This window comes from Anolis sagrei, chromosome X, assembly GCF_037176765.1.
Source record: "Anolis sagrei isolate rAnoSag1 chromosome X, rAnoSag1.mat, whole genome shotgun sequence".
Classification (NCBI taxonomy): Eukaryota; Metazoa; Chordata; class Lepidosauria; order Squamata; family Dactyloidae; genus Anolis; species Anolis sagrei.
Window position 1 is genome coordinate 25,431,638 of NC_090034.1, and position 22,283 is coordinate 25,453,920.

Below are 22,283 nucleotides of genomic sequence, written 5' to 3' on the forward strand. Positions count from 1 at the left end.
ATCAAAAAATCACAATTCGAACACTTTCCAAGCGGCTAGGACTGTGTGATGTATTTTCGAATGATGCACACAGATTCAAGTAAGGTGGCCTTTTGCAGTTGATAGATTGTGATTTTGTCAATGTTTATTGTTTCCAAATGCCGGCTGAGATCTTTTGGCACGGCACCTAGTGCACCAATGACCACTGGGACCACCTGTACTGGTTTATGCCAGACCCTTTGCAGTTCGATTTTGAGGTCTTCATAGCAGCTGAGTTTTTCCTGTTGTTTTTCCCCAGTGCGGCTGTCACTTGGTATAATTATAATTATTATTATTGGGCCTTAGGGGGCCCCTGGTGGCAGAGCAGGTTAAACCACTGAGCTGCTGAACTTGCTGACTGAAAGCTTGGTGGTTCGAATGTGGGGAACGGGGTGAGCTCCTGCTGTTAGCCCCAGCTTCTGCCAACCTAGCTGTTCAAAATCATACAAATGTGAGAAGATCAATAGGTACTGCTTCTATGGGAAGGTAACAGTGCTCCATGCAGTAATTCTGGCCACATGACCTTGGAGGCATCTACGGATAACACCAGCTCTTTGGCTTAGAAATGGAAATGAGCACCACCCCCCAGAGTTGGACGCAAGTAGGCTTAATGTCAGGGAAAATCTTTACCTTTACCTGTGGAGTTTTAGAAGCATGCTATGTTCTCCATCACTATATATTTGTATACATTTGCAGCGTTTTTACCCTTGTTCATATGTATTTAACATTGCACTCATCCTGTTTTAAAGTTATCAGTTTATGAATCTGCTGTGCACTTTCCCTGCTGAACAAATTGTGTTTTTATTTGCTCCCCATCCTTGCAAGTGGGCGTTCAGCATTTATTTTAAAAGAACTTTACATATATCATAATGATGATATATGCCATAATGAATGGAAGCCTCAATGCACTGATGAGATTCAGCCCCAGCCATATAGAATACATGCAGACAATGCCTGGGACATGGCAAGCCAGAGGGCTTGGTGAGTCAGATCAGGAATGGGATTTATTAGAATGATAACAATGACGTCTAAAGAGGAAGCTGTGCATCCGTGTCGCTTGCTGCCAGTAGCTGAAGAGTCTGCTTGTCTCTCTTGTTCCAGGCGACGAAAGAGCTAATTGGCCGCCAGGGATGGAATTTTGCACACAAACGGGAATTCTCTGTTGCAGCTATTGTCATTCCATGAACGCAATGCTGAAAAAGGAAAAGGGGGGGGGGGGGATAGGATGGTAGAAAAACAGAATCAGACGAATTTTAAGCACTGATAGTGGAAATCTAGTTCAAAAGAAAGGAAGGAAGGAAAAATCACACACCAATTCATACCAAGTCTACATGGTAATAAAGGAAATGTTCTATTTAGTGGGTTGCTGTGAGTTTTTTGGGATGTATGGCCCTGTTCTAGCAGCATTCCCTCCGAACGTTTCACCTGCATCTGTGGCTAATGGTATCTTCAGAGGTTGTGCAGGCAGTGAAGCAATTGGAGTGCATATATAGATACCTGTGTGGAATAATGTCCAGGGTGGGATAAGAACCCTTGTCTGTTTGAAACAAGTGTGAATGTTGCAAATAGCAAGCTTGGATTAGCATTGAGTAGCCTTGCAGCTGCAAAGTCAATCAGTGAGGGTATCTGCATGGAGGTAGCCTGGCTGTTGTTACCTGGAGGCATCCTCTGTTTGGCAGGTGTTAACTGGCACTTGATTGTTTACTGTCTGGAATTCTCCTGTTTCTCAGTGGTGTTCTTTCTTGATTTGGGTGTTTTTATAATACTGGTGACCAGATTGTGTTCATTTTCATGGTTTCCTCCTTTCTGTTGAAATTGTTCACGTAGTTTGTGGATTTCAATGGCTTCTCTGTGTAGTCTGACATGGTAGTTGTCAGATTGGTCCAGCATTTCTGTGTTTTCAAATAATATGCTGTGCCCAGCTTGGTTCATCATGTGCTCTGCCATGGCTGACTTCTCTGGTTGAGTTAGTCTGCAGTGCCTTTCGGGTTCTTTGATTCGTGTCAGGTCAATGCTGCTTCGTCTGGGGGTCCCTCTATAGACTTCTTGTCCACAGCTGCACACTTGCAAAGCAGGCTTGCTAACTGCACCCTTCACACTGGATTAATAGACATTGGTTGTTTTCTCAAACCCTAGACATTATTCCACAGGTGTATGTGTGTATGGAGTGTGTGTGTGTGTGTGTGTGTGTTGTGTGTATGTGTGTGTGTGTGTGTGCATATATATATATACACACACACACCATTTGGTTACCACCATCAGATCCTCTGAAGATGCCAATAACCACAGATGCAGGCAAAATATCAGGAGCAAATACTGCTAGAACACATTGACTGTACATCTGGAAACCACACAAAACCCCAACTTCCATCACTCTTGATTATCCACTACGCAGACTGGCTATGATGGGAATGGCAACCCAACAGCACATGTGCCTCTGAGGTTGGGGAATGATTAAAGAACATTATTATTATCATTATCATTTGATACACAATAAGATTAGTACACAGCAAACTAGATCACTATGCTGGCTGTTGTATTGAATCACATGTCAAACACTTCTCAAGTGTCTAGGACTGTGTGATGTATTGGCAAATAATGTGTGCAGACCCGAGTCGGGTGGCCTTTTGAAGCTGATAGATGGTGATTTTCTCAGCGCTGATTGTTTTTAAGTTCAGGCCAAGTCTTTAGGCACTGCATTCAGTGTGCTGATCACCACTGGGACCACCTTTATTGGCTTGTGCCAGAGTCTATGGAGTTCAATTATGATGATGATGATTGTTGTTGTTATTATTATTACTAGCCGTCCCCTGCCATGCGTTGCTGTGGCCCACATGGGGGTTCTGTGTGGGGGGTTTGGCCCAATTCTATCATTGGTGGGGTTCAGAATGCTCTTTGATTGTAGGTGAACTATAAATCCCAGTAAATACAACTCCCAAATGTCAAGGTCTATTTCCCGCAAACTCCATCTGTGTTCATATTTGGGCATATGGAGTATTCGTGTCAACTTTGGTCCAGATCCATCATTGTTTGAGTCCACAGTGCTCTCTGGATGCAGGTGAACTACAACTCCCAAACTCAAGGTCAATGCCCACCAAACCCTTATAGGGTTTTCTGTTGGTTATGGGAGTCCTGTATGCCACGTTTGGTTCAATTTCATCATTGGGTGAGTTCACAACAACTACAACTCCCATATAACAAAATCATTTTTTTTTTGGAGTGATGATCACTCCTTGGGTTGTTAGGTGTATGCTGTCCAAATTTGGTGTCAATTCGTCCAGTGGTTTTTGAGTTATATTAGTCCCACAAACGAACATTACACTTTTGTTTATATAGATTATTATTATTATTATTATTATTATTATTATTATTATTATTTATAGTCCACTTTATCTCTCCTGGAACAGACTCATACATCCTATCCATCCACCAGCCTTGTCTCTCAATCCATACCCCACTCTTTTGACTGAACAGAATGAACTGCAGCCTTCCAGGTATTCCTGTATCCCAGTCCCATCCGCTCTTGTCATGATAATGGCTAATGATGAGGAATGTGTGAGTTGTAGCCCAGCATCTGGAGGAAGGATGCATAAAAGGACATGGCGGGCTGGATTTGACCTGCACCCTTTAGTTTGACATATGTGATGTAATAGAATGGTATGCTGTAATATAGATTCCCATCTTTTGCTTCTCCCACGACCTTGGGGGCATTGCTCCCGCATTGACACTAAAGGAGGGAAACCAAGGAAGCAGCTTTTCTTCCTTGGATGATTTCAGAAGCAAAGAGAGACCAGAGGGGAGAGGCAGTCTGAGCACTGGTCCCCACTTACCGCTGGTGTATCTGTACCAGATCTGCACACAGTCTTCGTCTTCTGGTTTAGAATGGATCCCATCATCTGGCTGGCTGCCATCCCAGTAGTTATAGTCGTACGATGAGCCATCCGTCCATTCAAAGTCGCTCTCCTGCCAAAGGCATCACCAAGGGATGAATGTAGACAAGGTAGGAAATGCCTGAAAAGTACCTTTGGCGTTGCGATCTCAGTCCCAACCAGAATAACCAGGGTTAAGGAACTGTGGTTCACAATATCTAGAAGGCCAAAGATTCCCCAGCCAAAATATATGAGAAGAGATCTGTATTAAATCAAGTGTGGGGAAGCTCCAGTCCTCAGGATGTTTGGGATGGGATTTCGCACAGCCTCTAACTATAACCCAAGCTGCGCGAGGCAGATGGAAATTGCTGCGCGAAACATCTGGCGTCGCTGCATTCAACTCTTGGCAGGGATCGCATCAGAAATGCATTGCTTCTAATAAATTTTGAAGATATAAAATTAAAATGGCAAAAGAAAGAATGAATAAGAACTTTTGCTGCTGCTCCAAAATTATAGCCCCCCAAAAATGGAAAGGAATTATGAATACAAAATTGATTATTGGTACAAAGAGGTGTAGAACATGGCAGTAAACAACAAACTGACTTGTTAAATAAAATGCAAAGGGACATCAGCGAAAATAAATTATTTTGAGGCAATACGCAGCACATCCTTAGAATATATATTTGTCCAAGAAAAAAGGAATAAAACTAAATCAACATATATTCGCTTTTTGGAGAAGAGGTTATGGGACAGGCTTTAGCACAGCGGGTTAACTGCCAGCTGCAGAAAATCTTGGCAATCAAAAGGTTGGGAGTTCAAGCCTGATTTGGGGTGAGCTCCTGGCCATCAGCCCAGCTTCTACTCACCTAGCAGATCGAAAACAGTGATGTGAGTAGATAAATAGGAACCACTATTAAGCGGGCAGGTAGTAAAAGGCACCCATATGGACATGCCAGTAATTCGATCGGGGGGTCATCTATGGTCAACAAAGCTCCTCGGCATGGAAGATGGAGCGACAGCATCTTCCCGTGGCTAGAGTCAAGCACAGCTTCCAGATGTTGGAAATGGAAAAAGATGGGGAAAGCCTTTACCTCTGATATGTATTGTCTGTCCTTGTTAATTGAATAAATGCACTGAATGTTTGCTGTATATGTGTTCTGTAATTCACCCTGAGTCCCCTCAGGGAGAGAGAGCGGAATATAAATAAAGTATATTATAAGAATCATTAATATTAAGGATGAATACATGTCCCATGAGTGGTGGGTACAGGAAGAGATTAAATGTATAAAATATGTGATTAATTGTTTAGATTGATTTATTGTATGTTTTGTGTTAATATCAGTTGTGAATAAATAAAAATAAGAATTAAAAAATGCATTGCCAGCTTGCCCTTTAATTTTTCCATTGAACTAGCTTCTGTTGAAAGGAAAGAGCATTGCATGTGCATCAGTTAGGCCAGAAGCCAAAGAAGAGACTTGATCTAGGGCTCATCATTTGCAAAAGGTTTGTCCCCCTGACCACCTTCAATCAGCCATATCTTTAAACATACCTTTAAATTTTTACATCTTTTAAGGATGCCTACTAAACTCCAAGCCCCTGGTGGCTCAGCGGGTTAAACCGCTGAGCTGCGGAATTCACTGACTGAAAGGTTGGTGGTTCAAATCCGGGGAGTGGGGTGAACTCCCACTGTTAGCCCCACCTTCTGGTAACCTAGCAGTTCGAAAACATGCAAATGTGAGTAGAATCATAGAATCATAGAATCAAAGAGTTGGAAGAGACCTCATGGGCCATCCAGTCCAACCCCCTGCCAAGAAGCAGGAATATTGCATTCAAATCACCCCTGACAAATGGCCATCCAGCCTCTGCTTAAAAGCTTCCAAAGAAGGAGCCTCCACCACACTCCGGGGCAGAGAGTTCCACTGCTGAACGGCTCTCACAGTCAGGAAGTTCTTCCTAATGTTCAGATGGAATCTCCTCTCTTGTAGTTTGAAGCCATTGTTCCGCGTCCTAGTCTCCAAGGAAGCAGAAAACAAGCTTGCTCCCTCCTCCCTGTGGCTTCCTCTCACATATTTATACATGGCTATCATATCTCCTCTCAGCCTTCTCTTCTTCAGGCTAAACATGCCCAGCTCCCCAAGCCGCTCCTCATAGGGCTTGTTCTCCAGACCCTTGATCATTTTAGTCGCCCTCCTCTGGACACATTCCAGCTTGTCAATATCTCTCTTGAATTGTGGTATCCAGAATTGGACACAATATTCCAGATGTGGTCTAACCAAAGCAGAATAGAGGGGTAGCATTACTTCCTTTAATCTAGACACTATGCTCCTATTGATGCAGGCCAAAATCCCATTGGCTTTTTTTGCCGCCACATCACATTGTTGGCTCATGTTTAACTTGTTGTCCACGAGGACTCCAAGATCTTTTTCACACGTACTGCTCTCGAGCCAGGCGTCACCCATTCTGTATCAATTGGTAGATCAATTGGTACAGCTCCGGTGGAAAGGTAATGGTGCTCCATGCAGTCATGCTGGCCACATGACCTTGGAGGCGTCTATGGACAATGCCGGCTCTTCAGCTTAGAAATGGAGAGGAGCATCAACCCCCAGAGTCAGACACAACTAGACTTAATGTCAAGGGAAAACTTTTACCTTTACCTACTAAACTCCATTCTCACTAAAACCTGAAATGAGACCATTGTACTTTGGATATAGTACGAGGCTCATTGGAAAAGACAACAATGCTCAGTAATAGGGAAACATGAAGAACACGCAATGGGCAGATTGATTTCTTCCAACGGGAAAAGAAACAACAGACAACAAGAGGTCGCTAAGCAGTTCTTTGCTAAAACTCTGTGCCTCTGCCACTTTTTGTCCCTTTGTCTAGCCTCGCAAAAAGTTCTGTCGATTTCAAAACTTTGCACAATGTCTTGAGAACTTTGGTTTTGGCTTCACAAAGATGTTCTCCCTATATACATTTTGGCATCTTTATTATTGCCAACAGTGCAGTCGTTTTCATATGATTTTAAAAAGGGCTACTCACCTGCCTTAGATCATTAAGACCTGTCCAGATATCAGTGGGTATTCCAGGGACTCGGCTGTTCACCAGGTCATATACAAATACATTCTCTTCCCAGCTGGAAAAAATAGGGATGTGTGATCCATTAAAAAAATGCTTCAAAAGTACTTACAAACCTGAGCGGCGCTGGTGTTTCATTTCTAAAGTATACTTAGTGAAAAACTTGTTACTGTAATGAGAGTAACAAAATTTCATTACTATTGTGTTACAGTAATTGCTCATGCACACAATTAAATTACTATAATTGAGGAAACTTCAGGGGCTCCTTTCTCCCTCATTTTTACAGGTATTGGAATGAAACAGCCTACAATGGTAGAAGACATTTACCACTGTTAGCCCATCAAATTTCAAAATGTTTCATTTGTCCATGGAATTTTGGGGAATTTTCAAAGTTTTTATAAACATTTTTTAAAAACCTACAAGAGCTATCTTTTTGAATTGTATATACAATGCACAAAATAACCAGGGCATCAATCCTCAAAAGTTTCAGAAAGATTCACACATCTACATATTTTGGGAGATTTTTAAAAGTTTAGATCAAAACAATTTATCTCCCCCAAAAAGCAACCACAGCAATCCCTTTGAATGTTTGTCTGTCTTTATGACATACAATCATATAACTTCAACTTAGCACAGATTTATACTATTACTTATTTTAGTCCTCTTTGCAGATTCAATTATTTTATTTATTACTAGCCGTCCCCTGCCACACGTTGCTGTGACCCAGTCTGATGATCTGGAAAATAAAGTAACAAGAAAGTGTTGGTTTCTAATATATGTAATGTCTTTCTGCTTGTGGGTAAACAGTATTTCTTGTTGTTTCTTTGTCAGTGTTGATATGGAGATTGCCTGCTTTGCCTAGTCTAGAACATGCAACATATTATTGTCCTTCTTTAGAGATCCCTTTCAAATCTATGATACTATATCTGTATGTGTGGGAATCATCTATCTATATCTATGGCTGGATGGCTCTTTGTTAAGAGGGCTTTGATTATGTTTTCTTGCCCTGGTGAAGGGAGTTGGACTGGATGGCCTTAAGTATTTTCTGTTGGTCATCGGGGTTCTGTGTGGGAAGTTTGCCCCAATTCTGTTGTTGGTGGGGTTCAGAATGCTCTTTGATTGCAGGTGAACTATAAATCCCAGTAACTACAAATCCCAAATGTCAAGGTCTATTTCCTCCAAACTCCATTTGTGTGCATATTTGGGCCTATGGAATATTCAAGCCAAGTTTTGTCCAGATCCATCATTATTTGAGTCCACAGTGCTCTCTGGATGTAGGTGAACTACATCTCCCAAACTCAAGGTCAATGCCCACCAAACCCTTCTAGTGTTTTCTGTTGGTCATGGGAATTTTGTGTTGAACGTTTGGTGGAGTTCAGAATGCTCTTTGATTGTAAGTAAACTAAAAATCCCAGCAACTACAACTCCCAAATGACAAAATCATAATGTTTTGAGTGATGGTCACTCCTTGTGTTGTGAGACATTTTGTTGCCAAATTTGGTGTGATTTTGTTCATTGGTTCTTTTGTTTTTAAGGTACTCATTATGCACAGAGCATTTATATATATATAGATTATTATTATTAGACTGACTCTAAAGAGCTGGCTGCTGCAGCCCAATGCTGAGCATTGCATTCTGGGAAATGTAGTTTAGGGCAGGGCCTTTTGCCTTCTCTGCAACAAGGGGCCTACCTTCCTAAACTACATTTTAAAGCTTGCTGTTTTCTTAGTCTCCCACCCATTAGCTTTAGTCCTGCCTGCAGTGCTTTAATTGTGGCGATCGGGTCAAAGAAAAAGGATTGGTTTTTAAAGCACTTTATGTTCTCTTGGTTTTACCAAAGTTGAGTAATGCTCAACTGAAAATGAAAATGGAACTGACCTTGAGAGACATCCGAATGTTACAGAACATTAACGAAAATGATTGTTGAGTGTTTCAATTTCAGAATCCCACCCACCTTTCCTGCATGGTTCTAATATCACGTTGTATGCACAAATTTAACTAATTTGATCCGAAATACAAATTAAAAATGAAATTATCCCCCCCCCCCCCCCAGTAAAAAGGCATGGGTGCAAATAACAAGAATTGAAAAGTCCCAGGAGGTTGGGCTGCTGATAAGAAGAACAGATTCGCTGTGACAGCCTCATTTGGAGATTTCACAGCTTTCAGAGATTGAGTGCCCCTTATCTCAAATGCTTGGAATCAGAAGCATTTTGGATATGAGTTTGGGTTATTTTGGAATGCTTATATTTGCATATACGTACATAATGACATGACAATTAGATCCAAGTGGAACCCATTTATATTTCATTTACACCTTAGACACATAGCCTGAAGGGAATTTGATATTATATATATTTTTAGGAATTTTGAGCATGAAACAAAGTTTGTTACAATGAACGGTTGGGGAAGCCAAGGCATTACTACAGCAGCCACCCATGCGGATAATTTTTGGTTTTGGACTACAGTATTTTGGATTTCAGAATCCTAGATGAGGGGGGCTCAAGGTGTATTAACAAAGTAACACTGAATTCAATGGGGAACTGCTTCTAACTAAATAACACATATGCTGAAACAATGTAGTGTAATGCTTTGAGTTTTGGACTTCTCCTGTTTTCTGAGTGCTGTTCTTTATTTACTGTCCTGATTCTAGAGTTTATTCATTTATGCTAATGGCTGCTTCAGTCAGATACTTCACCAGATCATTTCTGATAGCAAGAAGACAGGCGGACAAATATCAGCGTGTTGGAAGAAGCAAAGACCACCAGCGTTGAAGCGATGGTCCTCTGCCATCAATTCCGCTGGACCGGCCACGTTGTCCAAATGCCTGATCACCGTCTCCCAAAGCTGTTGCTCTACTCCGAACTCAAGAACAGAAAACGGATTGTTGGAGGACAGGAAAAGAGATTTAAACATGGGCTCAAAGCCAATCTTAAAAACTCTGGCATAGACAACGAGAACTGGGAAGCCCTGGCCCTTGAGCGCTCTAGCTGGAGATCAGCTGTGACCAGCTCTGCTGTAAAATTTGAAGATGCACGAATGGAGGGTGAAAAAGAGAAATGTGCCAAGAGGAAGGCGCGTCAAGCCAACTCCAACTGGGACCACCTTCCACCTGGAAACCAATGCCCTCACTGCGGGAGAACATGCAGGACAAGAATAGGGCTCCAAAGTCACCTATGTACCCACCGCCAGGACACCGAACTTGGAGGACAATTTTACTCAGACAACGAGGGATCGCCTAGAATTTTTTAACAGGGGAAGTCCAGACTGGAAACAATCAGGGCCAGCTAACATCTCCCAACAAAGGATTCCCCCAGACAGGAAGCAGCCAGGTTTTGAAGCTGCAAGGCCGATTGCAACATTCACACCTGCCTCAAATTGACAACAGTTATTTTTCCCACCCTGGACATTATTCCACAGATATAAAAACCTCACTTGCCTAGTTTCCAACAGACCTCACAATCTATGAGGATGCCTGCCATAGATGTGGGTGAAATGTCAGGAGAGAATGCTTCTGGAACATGGTCAGACAGCCCAGAAAACTCACAGCAACACAGTGATTCCAGTCATGAAAGCCTTCGACAACATCATGCCTATGGTTTGCTCCTTACCTGTGAATGGATGCCAGTTTGGCTGATTTGAGACCAATGGAAAACTCTGCACAATATAAATCAGCCTCTGCCCACGTTTTATTGATGGGAAAGTATCTGTAACAATAGCCTTCATATTCAGTCCAGAAGAGAGGACAGGAGTAGGACAGGATTGGTTCTGGCAAAGCTAGAAGGAGGAAGCAGAGGCATTGATGAGAGACAGGCAGCTCCAAATTTCGCACTTGGAAGAGCCGTTAGTCCATTTATTCTCAGTCCTGGGAGCACAGAAGGGCACAGGGGTCAAGGAGCATGCCTGCCTCGACCACAGCAAGCCCTGTTCTCAACGCAGCATCTGTCAGGCCTTTGTGTGCTGACACCACCGCTTTTGGACAATGCAAGGAGTGGGGAAGAGGGAAAAGAAGTGCAAGCGGAAACACAAAGATAAACAGTCCTGTAACTGTAGATTAGATAAAGCCTTTTGACTCATTAAAAGCCATGCCCATCTTCAGGGCATGCATTTAGGTCAGTCATGTGGACCCGACAACAATTGTCATTGAAAGCTTTGAAAGTGTAAACTTTCCAAATGCTTCAGCAAGTATTAAATTCTGTGGGGAGCAATCATTTGCATTTAGGTCTCTCTCACGTTTATTAGTGACTCACTTAGGTACCCCGCAATGCCCGATTTAAGTCTTTTTGTAATGCGATTTATGAGATGTACCCATTGATTCTTTTGGAGGGTGGGTTATGAATTGTCCCATTAGAAAATGCATATATATAGGGACATGATTAAGAAAAATAAATTTCCAGTTATTACAAGTCCCAGAATCCCTGTCTATTGAGACCCAGAATCCCTGTCTATTGAGAGAGCTTTGCTTGCCAACAGCTGCTGCTGATAGGAAAAAATAATTGCCTGTGTTCCACACAAGCAGATATACTCCCATACTCCCACAAATTCTTTCTGCCTTGGATAAGCAAGCTTACAGATAGATAAAATTACAGCTCAGGGTCACACATTCAACAGAAACATGAATATGCTGTAATGGTAGAAACAAAACAACCAATCAGAAGTTGCTTACGTGTTGTTTTTACAAGTTTGATATAAAACCATTGTTAAGTACGCCACAAAGGTGTGAATGGTCTTTGTTCTTTGACCAGGATGGTCAAGAGGCTATTCATCTCATGTTGATCAACTTGAAATAAAGCCTTGTTGGAAAACCTCATCGGAATCTCATTTCCTCCCTTGCCTTCTGGGCCTGTCACCATAAATTCCCAGTCTCTAACATTTTGGAGGTTCCACCGAGATCTGGGTGGTGAGTGCCCATTGGCTGGAGGACAAGAGGTGGCTTTTGGAGGCCCGGAGGGACGGCACCCATCTGGTGGCAGTGGCTACTGGAGTGCGCTGAGAAAAGGGGCCCCACCTGACTGACCAGTGGCTCTGCTTGTCGCAGCCCCCAGGTGTGTCCCGTCCGTCTCTGCCGAGAAAGAGGTTCAACAACGCTTGAAAGAAGACTGCCGACAGGTCGGAGGAAGGAGGAACCAGGCATTCCAGAGGAGCACCGTCGTGTGTGGGTTGTAAGGCCTTGTTCCTGGGGAAAAAAGCTAGCTGGAGGGAGGCAAAGGGGGGAAGGCAGAAATCCCCCAGATAGCTGATTGTGAGGGTGCCCCAAGAACAGTCAGCAGTGCCCCCTTGGAAAAAAAAAAAAGAAAGAAGAGAAACAGACAGAGAAGGGGGGAGGAACTGACCCCTTGAAAGTTTAAACAGTTTGCCGTGTCAGGGAACTGTAGAAATAAATTGTGTGTGTCTGTGTGTTGCAACACTGGATTGAGATTTGTGCATGTCTGAAGCGCTGTTTTGTGAAAAGGAAAGTGAGAAAAAGGAGTTGGATTCTTGTTATTTCAAATGGAAATCTGTTGTTCCAGTACTCAGGAAAGGATAGGAATGTGTTTGATGGAATTATGTGCTAAAAAGAGAGAGCTTTGTGTAAGTTGGCAGATCACTTGAGATATGTATGTCTAAATGACACGGGACCGAGTTTGAAATTTGTGCTTTCAAATGATGTAATGGATATTTTACAAGAGAAACTTAGACATGTTGAACTGAAAGGTATATATGGAATGTTAATTGTGTTTGAAGGATTCAAACAAGAAAGAAACAAAAATGCTGATTCAATGGGAATTGATTTATGTTCAAAATGCTGCCATTTGAAAAACTGTGTTTTTAAAATGTAAAAAATTTGGGTAATGACAAAACGGGTGATCTTTAAAAGTTTGATGTTCTCTGTTCTGTGTGCAAAGGGGAAAAAAAAGGAGCTGACCTTGGGAAACTTGTTTGTGTGCGTGTGTGTGTGTGAACGAGGTTTCTCTCTTTGTGTGTGAATGTGTAAAAGGGCCTAACCACTAATCACTAACCAGCTGTGTGTGTGTGAATTTGGAGAATGAATATTATGCGATGTGACATTTTCTGAAATGGTTAAAATTCTGATTTGTTCTGTGTCTATGGAAAAAAAAATGAGTCTTGCATTATGAATACGTATCTTTTGAAAACATGAAAAATTGCCCCCATGGGCTGTATAAATAACTGTGTGGAGAAAAAAAAAAGCAAAAACCTGATGTCAAGGGTTTTTGTGTCAAGGGTTGTGACTGGCCAAAAGAGTTTTTCAAGCACTGAAAGAGGCCAGGGCACATCAAAATGAACATTTGAAGACTGATAGAAACTCATTGTCTGTGTTAAAAATGTTTAAAAGCAGGCTGTTTAAAAACTGTTAGAAACTGATGTTTTACAATGCCCTGAATGTACAGTATGTTATGGAGATAAGAACTTAGATTGGTACCAGCCAGGATGGAATCAAATGAAATGGACTGACTGTGTTTTAAGAGTGCATTTTTAAAACTGAAGTTCTAACTTTATTTTTGCTCAAGAACATGGAAATAATTCTTATGTTTAAAGCAACTGTATGTCATGAGAAAGTGAAATCATGTGCCGGAGTTTTAAAATGTTTTTTTAAGAGTCGTTTTAAAATGGATGCTATGTGGAGGGCTCCTGCTTTACAGAGCCAGAAGAGAGATAACTGGAAAAGAACATGGTGTTCTCCTGCCATTCTCTGGCAGAAGAGAAAAAAAATGGTTATGAATGGTACATTTTAAAAGTATCTAATACCGTTTTGGATTTTTTGTGTTCAAATTTATGAATGCTTACCAGAGCTCCTTGTAGCTTTCTGGTTCAAAGGGGAAAATGCTTCATTTTGCCCTCCCTTCCTTTATGAACTGCTGATGGACATTAACTCCTTGCAGGTTGGGACATTTTGAGGCTTGTGCCGAAAGGGGAAAGTTACATCTGTGTGTGGACCAAGTTTAAAGTTTGGGTTGTTATAAGTTTTTCAGGCTGAATGGCCATGTTCCTGAAGCATTCTCTCCTGACAATTTGCCTGCACCAATGACAGGCATCCTCAGATGTTGAAAGTTTAAACTTTTTCTTTTAGCTATTTAAAGATGCCACACTAGGAACTGTGTGAGAGCTAATAATTTACAGAAAATAGGGATTTCCCTGCAACTTCTCTTGAGACAAAGAAGAGGCACAGGATTCATGTCTAAAATTGTTTTGAAACACAAAGTTTTTGGGTTGGAGACACAAGATAACAAGATGGGTTTTTTCTTCTTCATATGACAGTGAGGTGACCGCTGTGGTTTTATGTTAGGAGTACATAGAAACTCCCTCAAGATGTCAACAGATAAAATATGTTTTAAGTTAAACAAAAAAACAAAACAAAACTGCCTTTTTAAAAGCCAAGCCGCAGCTTACCTGTAGGTAGATTGCGACACTGATTGATAAACAGAGTTCTTTACATTGTTTTTTGTTTGTTTGGTTTGGTATTTAATTCAAAAGGAAGCCAGCAATTGATTTTTACAACAGAATTTACTTTATGTGGATACAATAACCCTGGACATGAATCATAGATCATAACATCAAAGAGTTGGAGGAGACCTCATGGGCCATCCAGTCCAACCCCCTGCTAAGAAGCAGGAATATTACATTCAAATCACCCCTGACAGATGGCCATCCAGCCTCCATTATAGTTCTTAGCCCGAGGTGGCTATATTTCACAGCTTTCTTCAAACATAGGACAAAATACCTCTACAGATTTTGTTATTTTGACCCAATCCCTCTACAAAGTTACTGAAAGAATTAATTCTGAAATGGGACATTGAACCAGAAAGACAGGGCAGTTTGCCCTGGAGTTGCCAGATTTAAAAGACAATGCCTTACAAAGGGCCAAGAAGGTTTCTGTTTTTTTTTTGCCAGATTTGAGAGACATTGCCAGCAAAAAGGTTAAACTGTTTATTTAGTTAAAAAAAAGCAGGTTGAAGTTGGAAAAGCAAGTCGAAGATGGAATGATAAAGGATTGCTTACAGCAGATGGATGGAGGAACTATGAGATAAATCGTGGAGAGGAACCGTGAGATAAATCGTGGGGAAAACCGTGGAAAATTGTTTAAAAAGGATGAAGATTGGTCGAGAGGACTTCGGAGTGGGAGATCGTAGAGGCCCGCCAATGGATATAGAAGCGAAGGATGTTGATGGAGCTGACGACAGAACTGGCCAAAAAGACTTCAACAAATGGGTAATCAGTATCCCCTCCCCCTTTTCCTCTCACTATCTTTCTATTTATCTTTTTCAGCTCTTGAGCTCCTGGTATGAGACCCGGATCCTAAATTGGATATCCAAAAGGCATCATAGCCAGCTGGGAAGCCTAATGGGAGTCCAAAATACAGGAGCCTATCCAAAGCACCACCTGCTGGATAGGCTAAAGCTAAAGACGTGAGATATGGTGACTTTATTTTATAGACTTTCTTTACACAGAGATTGACTTTAGAGACTAGATACTTTGCTGGATACAGAGACTTTTTGGACTTAGAGACTTTCTTCATTTTACCTGGAATTTAATAGACTCATTTCTTCAATCAAGAAGGGGAACACATTCCCAGTTTGACTCAGATTGCCTTTATACAGGAGACTAAAAAGACATAAAGGTTGGATACATATGTGTGCGGCCACGTTTGGTCCTGATAATGAAAACTGGATTTCACATATGTGCATGGCCACATTTGGGCTAGACAGCAAGACCTGGACTTGATATCCTTTCTCAAGTTGAATGATTTCTATTGCTAAATCGTTAAAGTGGTTATTGTTACCATTTAGTTCTGATTGCTAGCTTGATAAGCTTTCATTTGTTTATACTGTTTCAGTCAAGTGTTTACAACTGTGTTTTAGAAAGAAACAGAGGTGATGTCATTCACAGCCTGATGCCACACCCCATTACAACAAAATGGGAGAAGGATACCCTCCACCAATTGGTAAATTGCATTGCAAAAGGATTGCATGCGCAGGTCTGTTGGGTATGATACAAACAAACAGCTCACTTCTAAACACCATAACCATACAACAGACAACTGATCAGACAGATGATCCCAGTTAATTCAATTTGAAAAAGGGGAGGTCTTCACCCCCTTACACCTTTGTACGCCCTTGTGCACCACTTAGCTCAGCCCAAACCTCACTGACAGAAAAGACATCTCACTATGACCGTGCCCCATGTCCAATTGGGACAATACCATAGACGTGACATCACTGTACTCCTGTCAGATATACAAGACACAGACCGATACCACTAAACAGAATTTGACATGTGCAGATGATTCCGCATTGCATTACAACATGCATATAAAGACACTGGCAAGATTGGGGCAGGATTCTACTGGATTTACAGAAGTTGGGCAAGAAGGAAAGATACTGCCCCACTCTAAAATGGCACATGTCCAGATTGAGAGTCTTTGATACAACAGCTGCTTGAGACATAGGACAAAACAATTTGGATGGGCCTGAGTTCAAGGGGCACAAAGTGACACATAACAATGACACTGACAATGCATACTTCACTGGATCACAAAGAATTGGTGCAATCTTGTTTCCATAGATTAAAATAACATTAACTGGCACATTTCAGCACAGCTAGAGAAATTGACAAACTATATGATAAAAGACACCCAGATGCAACACAGATTGACAATAGACCACCTAAACAGAGAAGGGGGTCTATGCATTTTGTTGCAAAATGAAAAGATGTTTCCAAGATATACACATCATGGTTTCCAGACTTACAATGGTTAAAAGTTTGGTTATGTCTCAAATTATAATTGTCATAATGCTATTGATATTCTTGTGCTGTTTTACTTTGATGGAAAAAGGCTTGATAACTCAAAGCCTCATAGATTCAATAACTGCTAAAAATATGATATCCCTGCATAGAACCCTATACATGCAAATGTTGACACTGCCAGGTTCACATGAAAAAATAGAACAAAGATAGAGACAGTGTCAGAGATAGCTATGACAAAAGACAATGATATTGTTTATACTACTGATTGCAACGCTCGCTTCAAAGGCTTCGCTTAGCAACAAGAAGAGGAGGGAATATAGGGACATGATTAAGAAAAATAAATTTCCAGTTATTACAAGTCCCAGAATCCCTGTCTATTGAGACCCAGAATCCCTGTCTATTGAGAGAGCTTTGCTTGCCAACAGCTGCTGCTGATAGGAAAAAATAATTGCCTGTGTTCCACACAAGCAGATATACTCCCATACTCCCACAAATTCTTTCTGCCTTGGATAAGCAAGCTTACAGATAGATAAAATTACAGCTCAGGGTCACACATTCAACAGAAACATGAATATGCTGTAATGGTAGAAACAAAACAACCAATCAGAAGTTGCTTACGTGTTGTTTTTACAAGTTTGATATAAAACCATTGTTAAGTACGCCACAAAGGTGTGAATGGTCTTTGTTCTTTGACCAGGATGGTCAAGAGGCTATTCATCTCATGTTGATCAACTTGAAATAAAGCCTTGTTGGAAAACCTCATCGGAATCTCATTTCCTCCCTTGCCTTCTGGGCCTGTCACCATAAATTCCCAGTCTCTAACATATAGATGTAGGTGAACTACAATTCCCATCATTATTTGTGATTGTCCCCAAACTCAAGCAGTAGTTAAGGTTAGTCATGATGAGTATGTCTGCCAAGTTTGGTCCAGATCCATTGTCAGCGGTGTTCACAGGTTTCTCTGGATGTGGGAACCATCTTGAACAATACATACAAACATAGGTAGGTAGATAGCTATATATATACATTACATATATACATATTTTGACTTTTATTATACACATAGATTTTTTTTCATGTCAGGAGTGACTTGAAAAACTGCAAGTCGCTTCTGGTGTGACAGAATTGGCCATCTGCAAGGGCGTTGCCCAGGGGATGCCCAGATATTTTGATGTTTTATCATCCTTCTGGGAGGCTTCTCTAATGTCCCCGCATGGGGAGCTGGAGCTGACAGAGGGAGCTCATTCACTCTGTCCCCGGATTAAATGCTGGAATAAATGCTTGTATGTGGCAGAAACAAATTATACTTTACTGTGCTTGTCTTATTCACAATCCCATCTCCCCCAAGTTATTGTGACATAAAGACTTGGGAAGGTTCCCAAATACAAGGATTATTTATTTGTTTGTTTGTTTGTCTGTTGTGTCAGAAGCAAATTGGAAATACAGTTATAATGTATAGAAAAACCACAAAGTTAAAAACTTGACATTATGCTACATATCCTTTGCCCAGAAGCTCGCCACTTGGAATGCCTCTGGTGTCTCTGTAAGAAGATCCTCCTTTGGGCTTGTGGCAGGGCTCAACCCGCATTGTAGAAGGTGGTCTGTGGTTTGCTCTTCTCCACACCCAAATGTTGCGGACTCTACTTCGTACCCTATTTCCTAAGATTAGCTCTGCATCTTGTGGTGCCAGAGTGCAGTCTGTTTAGTGCCCTCCACGTTGCCCAGTCTTCTGTGTGCCCAGTCTCAGCCACTGATTGAGGTTCCAGGTTTTCGTCTGCAACTTTTGGACTCTTGCTTGCTGAGGTGTTCTTGTGAATGTCTCTGTAGATCTTAGGAATCTATTTCTTGATTTAAGATGTTGGCATGCTGGCTGATATCTGAACAGAGGATGGGCCAGAGATGTCAATACCTTGGTCCTTTCATTACTGGCTCCTACTTCCCGACAGATGCCAGGTGGTGCAATACTGCCTTAACAGTATAATTTCTCCTGCGATGTTGGGTGTAGACATCCAGTGATAGTGTGGCATGTCTCATTAAGAGCCACATCCACTGCTTTAATATGGTGAGATGTATTTCACACTGGGAATGTGTATTCAGCAGCAGAGTAGCAAAGCCCAAGGGCAGATGTCTTCACTGTGTCTGATTGTGATCCCCAGGTTGTGCCAGTCAGCTTTTGTATGATAGACACTCCTCCTCCTCGCTTTCAGCCATCAAAGTGGTATCATCTGTCTATCTAAGGTTGTTAATGTTTCTTCCAGCAATTTCAACTCTAGCCTTAGATTCATCAAGCCTTGCACATCACATGATGTGTTCTGCATACAAGTTGAATAGGTAGGATGAGAGTAGACAGCCCTGCCATACACCTTTCCCAATCTGAAACCAGTCTGTTTTTCCATGGTCTGCTCTTACAGTTGCTACTTGGTCATGATACAGATTCCTCAGGAGACAGACAAGGTGACTTGGTATCCCCATACCACCAAGGACTTGTCACAATTTAGTATGATCTACACAGTCAAAGGCTTTATAATAGTCAATAAAACAGAAACAGATGTTTTTCTAGTTTAGGAGTATTATAGGACCATTCCACACTATGTGCGTCAAGACAGTAACTTAGGTCCTAACACAAATTTTCTGTGTGTTGACTTTTGAAAAGCTACTTTGAGTCTCCTTTGGTAGAGAAAAAGTGGGATATAAGTACTATTCCTACTCCTACAACTAATAATAATATTCTCTTCAGCAAATGGCTTCTTAACCCCAAGTCTCATGGAAAAATGAAGAAACCGGAGCCATTCAACCTTGTGATGTGCTCCACCAACTTATCCCAGCAGGTCCCCATTAATTTGATTAGCTCCAGTGCGCAAGAGGTGACTCCAGGAATGTTGAGGTTAAATGTGACCGAGAAGAAAGGGGAACAGGCCAATCCCTTATTAGCACCTTGCTTGTCAAATTGTCAGTCATTTGAAGACTAGCCATGAGCCTTTTGAGCTCACATGGGGGAATAATGATCAAAGATATCTTAATTGCCCTTGGGTTGATTTGCTATTCCTACTCTAAAATGAAGGCAAATAAGGAGGATCAATAGGCATAAGATTGGGGTGAGGTTTTTTTGGTCGTGTCAGGAGCGACTTGAGAAATTGCAAGTCGCTTCTGGTGTGAGAGAATTGGCCGTCTGCAAGGACGTTGCCCAGGGGACGCCCAGATGAATTTATGTTTTTATCATCCTTGTGGAAGGCTTCTCTCATGTCCCCGCATGAGGAGCTGGAGCTGATAGAGGGAGCTCATCCGCCTCTCCCCGGATTCGAACCTGCGACCTGTTGGTCTTCAGTCCTGCCAGCACAGGGGTTTAACCCACCGCACCACCGGGGGCTCCTATTTGGGTGAGTTGATCACCAGCAAAAGGACAAGTCCGCAGTTTGATGAGTCTAAAACAGGTCTAAGCAAACTTCAGCCTTCCAGATGTTTTGGACTTCAACTCCCACAATTCTTAACAGCTATTTTCCATTTACTCTCTCAACATAGTAGCTACGGTTTCAGTAAATTAAAAGATTTCAGTAAAGTTTAAAAGTACATGATTAAAAAGATGACCTCAAGCCATTTGTTGTCTCATTGCATGGCAGCTGAATAATAATCCAGAACTCCATGGCCACTTAATAATACAAATAGATGCACATAATTCATTCAAACAGTTGCCTGGAAATGAAATGGAAGAGATTTATTCAATGGACAAATAATACCAGGCATACTGTAATAATGCCAGCAGTCCCAGTTGATAAGGCATTTGCTGTGTAAATATATTTTTAACACAGTTTGGAAATGTAACTTTCCCAGGATTTGCATTTTTTTTTTGTATGAAGCAGAGACAATATTTGTCAATGGAATCAGTGAGAAAATTGAAGAGAGTTTTCAAAACTTTCTGAGTTACCTTTTTATCAGTATGTCTTGATTCCTACACAGTCATCGATTAATACCAATTATTGTCATTTAATAACACTATCTAACAAAATCTGAAAAGAAATTCTGTTCCTGGTGTGATTTCCTGTTCCATTGTGCAGTCCTTACTTTGAAAGTACTTGTTCTACTCCAGAAACTTTGTTTTTGTGGCTGCCACAAACTAGGTTGAATTGGTTGAGACTCGATGACAAGATATTCATTGACAAACTAGAGCACAACGTGCTAGAGCAGGATGTCCCACAAAAACAGAGTTTGTGCAATTTAATAAACCTTTTTTTATGTTTTTTATGACAGAAACAATTAGGAAATGACATTTATAACCTAGGAACAAAAATGTCACTTCGTGTAATTGAGGAAGGAAGGAAGGAAGGAAGGAAGGAAGGAAGGAAGGAAGGAAGGAAGGAAGGAAGGAGGGAGGGAGGGAGGAAGGGGAAGGGAGGAAGAAAGGAAGGAAAGAGGGAAGGAAAGAAGGGAGGGAGAAAAGAATGAATGAAGGGAAGAAAGAAGGAAGGGAGGGAAGAAAGAAGGGAGGGAGGGAGGGAGGGAAGAAGGAAGGAAGAAAAGAAAGAAAGAAGGGAGAGAGGGAGGAAGGAGGGAAAGAAAGAGGGAGGGAGAGAGGAAAGAAAGAAGGGAGGGAGGGGGGAAAAGAAGGAAGGGAGGGAGTGAGGGAGGGAGGAAGGGGAAGGAAGGAAGGAAGAAAGGAAGGAAAGAGGGAAGGGAAGGAGGGAGGAAAGAATGAAGGAAGGGAAGAAAGAAGGAAGGGAAGGAAGAAGGGAGGGAGGGAGAGAAGGAGGGAGGGAAGGAAGGAAGGAAGGAAGGAAGGAAGGAAGGAAGGAAGGAAGGAAGGAAGGAAGGAAGGAGAAAAGGATTAGGAGCTGGTGTTTAGGATTAAAATAAAACTTCAGCCTGATCAAAAAAAAGGTGCAAAAGCCATGGCTCATGGCAAGTTTGACAATGTTCAAACCAGACTTACCTTGACTGATTTTAATATTGGTGTGTGGGAAAGCCTGGATGATGAGGAATGTCCCACTGAGGGTAGCATACCAATTCCATCTGAATATCATGACTGAGAAGAAGTCCCTCCAGAGCAGCAGACAGCTGGCTGTTCAATGCTTCCTTGTAGCAGCTCCCGGCCCCTCTGTATGAAATGCCACCAAAGAAATAAGTGGAGCTGCTGCTGCTACTTGGAGGCTTTGTGGACAACTCCCTCCTCTGCAAGGAAGGACTTCCAACCCGAACTTTTGGCTCCTCACAGGAGAATTACATCCCCCCCCCCCGTCTCACACACTTACCTTCCCCCACCTCTCTCTTCCACTCACGCATAAATGCCCCTCTCACCCCCATCCCCTTCTTTCACACACAAACTCACACTCTCACTGTATTGTCAAAGGCTTTCATGGCTGGAATCACTGGGTTGCTGTGAGTTTCTCGGGCTGTATGGCTATGTTCCAGCAGCATTTTCTCCTGACGTTTCACCTGCATCTATTGCAGGCAACTTCAGAGGTTTGTTCAGAGGTCTGCTGGAAATGAGGCAAGTGGAGCATCCAGAATGGGGTAAAAAACCCTTATCTGTTTGAAGCAAGTGTAAATTTTGCAATTAGCCCACCTGATTAGCATGGAGTAGCCTGTT

The 22,283-nt window shown here is 41.9% G+C and overlaps 1 protein-coding gene and 1 long non-coding RNA gene across 2 annotated transcripts; one reads left to right on the plus strand and one right to left on the minus strand.

The window, feature by feature from the left end:
* Positions 1-1,004: 1,004 nt before the first annotated feature.
* CLEC19A (C-type lectin domain containing 19A) lies at positions 1,005-21,845 on the minus strand. The gene is made up of 5 exons (XM_060784367.2): positions 21,627-21,845; positions 10,570-10,735; positions 6,927-7,020; positions 3,849-3,981; positions 1,005-1,211 (listed from the first exon to the last, which is right to left on the minus strand). Exons 1-5 carry the CDS (start codon positions 21,715-21,717, stop codon positions 1,132-1,134), a joined length of 564 nt encoding a protein of 187 aa, XP_060640350.1. The 5' UTR covers positions 21,718-21,845; the 3' UTR covers positions 1,005-1,131.
* Positions 11,328-17,464, plus strand: LOC137094923 (uncharacterized). The gene is made up of 2 exons (XR_010908742.1): positions 11,328-12,113; positions 15,224-17,464. It is a non-coding gene; the product is annotated as an uncharacterized lncRNA (long non-coding RNA).
* Positions 21,846-22,283: the final 438 nt, after the last annotated feature.